This window comes from Syzygium oleosum, unplaced genomic scaffold (genome assembly GCF_021117445.2).
Source record: "Syzygium oleosum isolate NSW1041296 unplaced genomic scaffold, Sole_v2.1 Sole_v2.02, whole genome shotgun sequence".
NCBI classification, from domain to species: Eukaryota; Viridiplantae; Streptophyta; class Magnoliopsida; order Myrtales; family Myrtaceae; genus Syzygium; species Syzygium oleosum.
Window position 1 is genome coordinate 2,511,186 of NW_026607486.1, and position 8,777 is coordinate 2,519,962.

Here is an 8,777-nt window from a genome sequence, read left to right on the forward strand (position 1 = left end):
ACCTCACAAACGTTGTGGCTTAAAATGCTAGAAACTCAGGTGCGTATTGGGTTAATACCACGAAAAACCTCAAATTGGTACACTTATAACAAATTTATCAAAAATTATTTTTTTAATCACCAAAAACCCTAACTGATATACCTATGATAATTTTAGCCCGAACTAATTTTTTGACCACAAAAAATTCAAAACTAGTACACTTATGACAAATTTACCCTCCGCTAGTTTTCGTTAAATTTTACTATCGAATTGCTAAGTTTGATGACACGTGGTAGTTGACGGGTGTACCAGTTTAGGGTTTTACAAGTTTACCAAATTGCGATTTTTCGTGATATTAATCCAATTTAACGGACATTAACGGGGGGTAAATATGTTACAAATGTACCGGTTTGGGGTTTTTAGTGGTAAAAAAATTAGTTTGGGTGAAATTATCATAGGTGTACCAGTTTGGGGTCTTTGGTGGTCAAAAAATTAGTTCGGGGTAAAATTGTCACAAATGTACCAGCGAGGGGTTTTTTGTGGTCAAAAAAATAGTTCGGGGTAAATTTGTCACAGGTGTACCAGTTTGTGGTTTTTCGTGGTAAAAAAATTAGTTTCCGGATAAATTTGTCACGGATATACAGGTTTGGGGTTTTTCGTGGTATTAACCCGGTACGTATTCGACGACGTCATTCGAAAAAAAAAAAAAAACTAATATACTCACATTCAAGAAATTAAATCCCGCCCACGAAATAGCCAAAGTAAAAGGACGAGATCAAATTCAAGCTCCTCCTCTCTATTTTACCCTTCAACCCCCATTTCTCGCACGCGTTTTTTTTCCACACAGGACCCCGTAAAATAGCCAAAGTAAAAGGACGAGATCGCGATAAATAATAATCAATCACCGTAATGATGAGCTTTGATTGGGTGCAAATCTTAATGAAGTTTTGGGCCTCGCTTAAAGGCCCAACAAACCGAAAACCGAAGAAGCCGAAGAGACGGCGGCGGCAAACCCCCACGTTTTTCATTAATCACACGTTTTAATTATTTTACCCGAATCGACTCAAGCGAGCAGATTCGCTCGCTCGCTCGCTCGCTCTGTGTCTTTCTTCTAGTGCTCTTGCTTCCGCTCGTGCCGGAAACACAGGACGGACAGGAGAGGGTTTTCACCGAACGCGGCGGCGAATCCCTCACCCGGCGGCCGGCCCGGCGCCCCCGCGGCGAGGACGGCGGCGGAGGACCCGCCCCTCTCTCTCTCTCTCTCTCTCCGGGAGCTGCTCCGGCGGATGGAATGGTACGCAATCTCCGGCGGCGCTCTCTCTCTCTCTCTCTCTTCCTTCACGCTTCTTTCTCCTCGGGTTGGCCGAGCTTCCAATCTTCTTCTCTGTGCTCGGCTTTTCGCCGCCGATTTCTCGCAAAGCTTCATTGTTTTGTCGCTGTTTTTCTTCCGCTGGAGCCGCGACTTCGTCTTTTTCCTTTCCGTTAGGATTAGTGCGATTGGTGTTGCGGACGGTGCATCTTGGATGTGTTCCGAATTTTGCCCTAATTTCGAGTCGTTTTCGGTCCGAAATCCGACCTTGTCGCTGCGACGTGCCGCATTCTGGTTTCGGCTCAATGCCGGGCCACCTTCGACCACCTTAGGACTTGATTCAATTGAATGAAATGCTGGGGGTGGCGGAGGGTGGTTAACGTTATCTTGTACTGTTAGTCGGGTAAAATTAACGAATGAGCTGTTGCATGCGGGCCGGATCTGAATCGAAATCAAAAGGCGCGGTATTGCGCCGGTAATTTTTAAAGCTGGGCCGAATTTGAAAATTTGGGCAAAATGCGGGTTCCTCTTTGTTGTGGCCGCGTTCCCTGAAGTAGTTAAATGTAATTTGTGAATATTGTAGCTTTTTTAAATTTCGGAATTAGTTGATTAATTTTGGTGGTTTGGAGCTTTATAAACAAGTTGTAGACTCAGTTCTGGTAAATAGTGAAATCTTGCACTTCTATTCAGCTTGGCCATCCGAATTTTATGTGAACCTTACTGATATTAGAGAAAAATACGAGTTGGTTTCCCTTGTTTACGGTTTTCTCAATCCTTTTGTTCTTCCAGGTGACTGTCTGCCTACAGTGTGGGGATAGGGGTTTCGATGTTGCTTTGATCTCTTGTGGTGACTGTCGAAAATGTGCTATTCACCTGTAAGTTTGCCCTCCCTCACTTCCTCTCCAATTATATCACGTAACCCTAGGCAACCATGCACACAGGTGCGCGCGCAGCACTGCCTGATACATGCGCACGTCCGTATGCATGCATGCACGTGAATGTGCATCTGTTAAGATTTATATGAGGTATTAGTTTTTCCTGAATCTTGCTCTAGCTAATTGAGGAAATCATGGTGATTTGCAAGCCTTTCAGATACTAAAACTCACAGTATTCCTTTTGCACATTGAATTGGCAGTATTTTTTGACTGTGGTTGCCCATTCAAGTTGTGATGCAAATTATGGAGTTGTAGTGTATGAGTCTGTTGGGGCATCTGACCTAGTAATTGTTCCCCCAAGGGTCTCCGCTTGATTCACTGATTTACTTTGTGAGGTATTTCTGGTGGAAGTATCACATTTAACATTGCTCTATTGGATGTGTAACAACTGAGCCTAGAGTCTTGAATAAGAAAGAATCTCTCAAGATTCTATTTCTTTAGATCTTTTCGGTGCTGGTTCACTTCAGACTGGAGTGAGAGGCAATTTTTGTTCTTTTTCTTTGGAATGATGGAGTGAGAGTTGCACACGCTATCTAACCGTGTCTATCATGCATATCACTTACTTTTCAAGACTTTATATTACACATAATGTCATGTATCATAGGTTTCCCATGAACTCTATTGTGTCAATAGCAAATACGGATTTCTACCTAAGGAATCTCGGGCACGCCACTTGTCATTTGAGTCCTTTAGTAAATGAAATGGGAAAATTCATAAGTCTTTAAGAAATCGGCATTCCTCTTGCTTCCAGTGCAGTCGGTGATATACTTATTATGGTATGAACCTAATCTATATTTTTTGTCGAATGTGGCCACGTGGAAATTAATATAGCAAGCTGCAATCTTTCTCAAGTTTTATGTACTTTAACATGCTAAATGTTTATACCAAGTTCAGTTCATGTCCAAGATGCTCACTGTTTGAAATTTGACTCTCAGCCTTTTATGCTTTTCAGCTATTGCCTGGAAATTTTGCCTAAAAGTTTCGACGAACATGTTGTTTGGTTCTGTGAGGATTGTCGACCCAAGCTTGGAAAGCCCGATACTAATGACGAAAGTTGCTCTCCCTTGTGTGAAGAGGATGACTTAGAGATAACAGAATTGGTACAATGTGCAAAAAATTTTAAAAATATTCCTCTAGAAAGATTGGGGAAGAAGAAGGGGAATGAAAAGTGGACAAGGGACAAGAAGAAGAGAAAGAAGAATGAGCTTAAGCCACAAACGGAAAAAGATGAGGAAGGAGGACAGTTGGCCGAGAAGGGCACGGTCTTTACATCAGAGGCAGAAGTTGAGAAACCCAAAAATGTATGCCTTAGTCAAGTTAACGAAACTCAGATTAGTGGAAACTATGACAAAGCTGAAAATATTGGAATAGATGTGAGAGCTACTTTGGGAGACATGCGGAACTCTAATGAAGAGGATGAAAAGTGGACGAGGGAGAAGAAGAAGAAGAAGAGAAAGAAGAATGAGCTTAATCCACAAATGAAAAAAGACGAGGAAGGAGGACAGTTGGCTGAGAAGGGCACGGTCTTTACATCAGAGGCAGAAGTTGAGAAACCCAAAAATGTATGCCTTAGTCAAGTTAACGAAACTCAGATTAGTGGAAACTATGACGAAGCTGAAAATATTGGAATAGATGTGAGAGCTACTTTGGGAGACATGCGGAACTCTAATGAAGAGGATGAAAAGTGGACGAGGGAGAAGAAGAAGAAGAGAAAGAAGAATGAGCTTAATCCACAAATGAAAAAAGAAGAGGAAGGAGGACAGTTGGCTGAGAAGGGCGCGGTCTTTACATCAGAGGCAGAAGTTGAGAAAACCAAAAATTTACGTCTTAGTCAAGTAAACGAAACTCGGAGCAGTGGAAACTATGACAAAGCTGAAAATATTGGAATAGATGTGAGAGCTACTTCGGGAGACATGCGGAAATCTAATGAAGAGGATGAAAAGTGGACGAGGGAGAAGAAGAAGAGAAAGAAGAATGGGCTTAAGCCACAAACGAAAAAAGATGAGGAAAGAGGACAGTTGGCCGAGAAAGGCACGGTCTTTACGTCGGAGGCAGAAGTTGAGAAAACCAAAAATGTACGTCTTAGTCAAGTAAACGAAACTTGGAGCAGTGGAAACTATGACAAAGCTGAAAATATTGGAATAGATGTGAGAGCTACTTCGGGAGACATGCAGAACTCTAAGGAAGAGGCTGAATCCATGAAGGCCCCACAATCAGCAAAGCTTGATTGTCCGGAGCTATTTGGGAAAGATACTTATCTGTATGCCCAGCCAATTATTGATCCAATCTGGAGGTAAAATCGACTTCTCTTTCCTTCTAAATTTCTTGGTTCTCTAGCAGCACACGCCCACTTATGAGTTTTTTATTGTTATTTTATTTTTTCATTTACAGGGGAAGTTTGAAATTCAACAAACAAGGGATCAATTATTTTGGGAAAGTCGTGGCACACGTGTCCAACTTAGCATGCTCTAAAGTGAGCGAGGAGGCAAAGTTGTTCCCTTTGTTGCTTAGCACTGAATTGCATCCTAGACTTAAAGTGTGGCCAAAAGGCTTCGAGAACTGGGGTCCCAGTGATCATAGTATTGCGATATATATGTTTCCCGATAACAAGAGGTAATTGCCTTACGCTCAATTTTTAAAGATTCTTGTCCTTTTAGTCTGGATTTCTTACTCTTTTCCTTGTTTGTACAGTGAACAAGAATTTTTTGATAGCCTTGTTGTCGAAATGATCCGCAACGATCTTGCCATGAGAGCTGTAGTGACCAATGCAGAGCTCCTAGTTTTCACTTCCACGAAGCTGCCCTTGCACCTCTGGAGTAAGTCCGCTGTTCTCATTCTTACAAATTTCAAATGCCTTTGCACCCAATTCCTGAAGTGTTCTTTGGAGCCTTTTTTTTGTTGCCTTTTTTTTTTTTCCCTACTTTTTAGCTAACGGAAGAGAATGGACATTGTTTAAAGAAAGCCGATTTATGGTGTTCTCCAATTTTGTTTTGTTCTCCACAAGGCTCCGGTTGAGAAATATTCTTGAAAGCAAGCCGATTTATGGTGTTCTCCAATTTTATTCTTCTTGTCAGAACTGTAAGGCAACCCTATGTGAAGTGTGGTGGAGCTTGTCATTATGTTAATCTGGCAATTTTCAATATCCAAGTTGTATCGGTAATGACTTAGTGAGACACAATACGCGAAACACGTTTCTATTCTTATATAAAACTGAAAGCGATGTTTCCTTTGGTTTTCAGAAGCAGGTTTTGTGCACAAAATTGACAGTATAGTCGCAAAGGACCATTTCTTAATCTTTTAACGAGAGTTAGGTCAATTTTCTTAAGAAAAGCTCCTCATGATTCGATTTGCTTCTCTCCTACTCTTTTTGCAGGATTCCAGTCAAAATTCTATTTGTGGGGGGTTTTCAGGGGTAAGCAACCTTCAATTGTGTCCAAGGTTGATGTTAACATGCCTGTATCAGAGAAAGATCCGTTGAAGACGGTTACTTGGAAGACACACAGCCCTGGGAGTCCTCTGAGCGTCAGTGGAAGCGACGGCTCGAGCTCTGTGTATTGACAAATTTTTTTGGTTCCTCCAGATTTAGATGTGCAGGTTTGGAATCGCTTCTATGTCAAATGTACAGTTGAAGCACCGGCTCGCCCTTACCGAGTCTTTCATTTGTTGTTTGTTCGTATGGCTTTTTGTTCTGTCGCCTAAACTAATTTTTTGTGCTAATGGATGTGTAAGCCTGAAGAAGGTCGAAAATATAGAAGGATTCTTACTCTCTGTCCACTGATGAGATGAACTTCGAGTCTCTCCGGGGTATTGTATTGTTAAAGCCTCCTGTTTGCAATTGTTGAAGAGATTTCGGCAATTGTTAGACATAACGGTCCATAATTGTTGAACGTGTTGTAGCGTTGACCATCAAATAGAATTTAGGAAAACTGACATAAATAGTTCTTGATCTTTGGTCCAATTTGTTATGTCGTTTCTAAATTTTTAATTTGTTTAATATGATTTGTGAACTTAGCTCAATGTGTAATGTCGTCCCATAACTTTTAATGTTTCATGTAGTCATTAACCTTTACTACTACATGTTCAATCTATAGTTTCTAGACTATATAAAAGCACAGGGAAAAGTGCCAAAAAAGTCTTAAACCTTTTGCATTAGTGCCAATTTAGTCCTAAATCATTTTTTGGTGTCAATTTAGTGCAATTTAGTCCTAAATCTTTTTGTTAATTAAGTCCTAAACCTTTTAATTGGTGCCAATTTATCCTTCCGGCATTTTGATCGGAATTTGCCGACGTGGACGCCGGCCGGGGGGCTGGTCACCGGCGCCGACGATGGCGCGTGGACAACTTTAATAATATTTTAATATTTTTTGAATTTATATTTTTTTCCTTTTTTTCCACTTTTTTTTGGTCTCTCCTCTTCCTCCCGGCCGCCGGTCCGGCGATCGGCAGGCCGGCGAGCTCGACCTCGCCGGCCACCTGCCGAGGGCGGCCTCGCCGGGAGGGCGAGCCTCGCCATGGTCGGTCGAGGCTCGCCTCACCGCGGCCTCCGGCGAGGGCTCGAGCCTCGCCTTGGTCGGGCGAGGCTCGACCTCGTCGATCCGGCGAGGTCGGGCTTTGACCGACCATGGCGAGGCTCGCCTCGCCGCGGCCTCCGGCGAGGGCTCGAGCCTCGCCATGGTCGGGCGAGGCACGACCTCGCCGGATCCGGCGAGGTCGACCTCGCCCGCCGACCTCGCCAGATCCGGAGAGGTCGGGCCTCGACCGACCATGGCGAGGCTCGCCCTCGCCGCGCCTCCGGCGAGGGTTCGAGCCTCGCCTTGGTCGGGCGAGTCTCGAGCCCTCGCCGGCGAGGCCGCCCTCGCAAGGGCCGGCGAGGTCGAGCTGCGAGCCTGAGCCTGCCGCGGACCGGCGACCGGCCGCAGGAAGGAGGGAAAACCAAAAAAAAAGAAAAAAAAGGAAAAAAATAAAAATTCAAAAAAATATTAAAGGACCAAATTGGCACAAAAACAAAAGGTTTAGGACTGAATCGGCACTAATTTAAAAGGTTTAGGACTTAATTGGCACCAAAAAAAGGTTTAGGACTAAATTGGCACCAATGCAAAAGGTTTAGGACTGAATTGGCACCAAAAAAAGGTTTAGGACTAAATTGGCACTAATGCAAAAGGTTTAGGACTTTTTTGGCACTTTTCCCTAAAAATATACGTGTTGTCTTTTTATTAATATAAGTTACCAAAATTTGCTGATTTGACTTTCAATCCGGTATGATGAAAAAAAAAAAACGCTACACGTGAATTATCCCACTTAAGATAGTCAATTCAAATTGGAAAATATTAATCCTTCAAATTTGTTTAATATGTTCAATTTGGACAAGTGATTGTTCATGTTATTTGATGACATGGATATGATTATATCTTAATTTGAGTCAAATATCGTACTTTGTATAATCCATATGTGATTTCATTTTTGGTCCATCGTTCAAACTTAACGAATTAAATGCCAAATCAACAAACTCCGTTAACTTGAATAAATAGAAAAATAACATTGGATATTTTCATATAGTCTAGGGACCGGATTGAACATGTACTAAAAGTGCAGGGGTCACATTTAAGAATGACATTGCACATTTGACTAAAATTTAGGGATCATCTGTATAATTATCACCTGAATTTAACTTGGACTAAGTGATGGATGTCTCATTTTAGGCATTTGAGGTGTGGGATGAAAATGCGAAGGCGTTGGTCTTCAAAAGTTGCAACCGTGTCCAATTGAGGTTTAGCAGGAGGAAAACCGCTTCACCCATATGCTAGAGTTCAGGGATCATTTGTAATGACTGCCCGTTTTGCATGCATGTTGATGTTTACAGCTTGACAATCCCGATCCTTGAAGCATTAATCCAAACGAAAGCCCTCTGCTTAGGAAGATTAACGTGATTGGCCAAAGTATCAGGAAGGAAATAAGAACTTCAAGAAAGAAGAAAAAAAAAAACGGTTCCTTTGAGAATATCAACAACAGGGATGAAATTGGAACGAAGTTACACCGATCGAATCGCGTAAACACTCGGTGTACTCAGTGTGAGGATCTCGATAAGGCTGCTACGTCCGTCGAAATGGGAGTCGCCATCAGCGTTCCCAATCAAATTTCTTGTGATTTGGGTTATTGTGACTGGCCTGTGGATGATGACATCCAGCTTGTTTTAAGGTCACATACATGAAGAGAAGTCGTCGAAGCCAACCACAAATTCTCTTCCTTAAATCCTTTAATAATGATGTCCAAATCTTTGTGGGGTCATAGAAGAAAGTGACTGCGGTTTGGGCAGCAGGAAAGGTGGTTAAAATCAAGATCGATGGATTAATCTCTTTTTAACTGCTTGATCATGGTCCATGTGAACCCATTTGCGAGCTGAAATCACGTGCGAAGTGGCCTCTGAACGAGGAAATTACCAAAAAAAGAAGAAGTCATAAATTGTGTCAATTAAATCCCAAAATTTTCAATTATGATAATTTAGTCTTCAATCTTTTTATATTTTGTCAATTGATCGAGTTAATTCGATCAATTTT

At 42.1% G+C, this 8,777-nt stretch overlaps 1 protein-coding gene across 4 annotated transcripts; it reads left to right on the plus strand.

The window, feature by feature from the left end:
* The first annotated feature begins 1,093 nt into the window (after window positions 1–1,093).
* On the plus strand, window positions 1,094–5,997 carry LOC115664325 (uncharacterized). Of its 4 annotated transcripts, none has more exons than XM_056308290.1 (7): window positions 1,094–1,273; window positions 2,078–2,163; window positions 3,159–3,893; window positions 4,407–4,516; window positions 4,615–4,836; window positions 4,915–5,039; window positions 5,597–5,997. In XM_056308290.1, exons 2-7 carry the CDS (start codon window positions 2,149–2,151, stop codon window positions 5,779–5,781), a joined length of 1,392 nt encoding a protein of 463 aa, XP_056164265.1. In that variant the 5' UTR covers window positions 1,094–1,273; window positions 2,078–2,148; the 3' UTR covers window positions 5,782–5,997. The 4 variants fall into 4 exon arrangements, with proteins under 4 accessions (XP_056164265.1, XP_056164264.1, XP_056164267.1 ...); XM_056308289.1 differs by having other exon boundaries at window positions 3,176–3,893; XM_056308292.1 differs by lacking the exon at window positions 2,078–2,163 and having other exon boundaries at window positions 3,176–3,893.
* Window positions 5,998–8,777: the final 2,780 nt, after the last annotated feature.

Excerpts from the sequence above, each read along its gene's own strand:
- LOC115664325 (XM_056308289.1), top strand. Across the intron at positions 3,894-4,406 it reads GAGACATGCGGAACTCTAAT|GAAGAGGCTGAATCCATGAA; the intron begins GAAGAGGATGAA and ends CAGAACTCTAAG. Across the intron at positions 5,040-5,596 it reads GCTGCCCTTGCACCTCTGGA|GATTCCAGTCAAAATTCTAT; the intron begins GTAAGTCCGCTG and ends CTCTTTTTGCAG.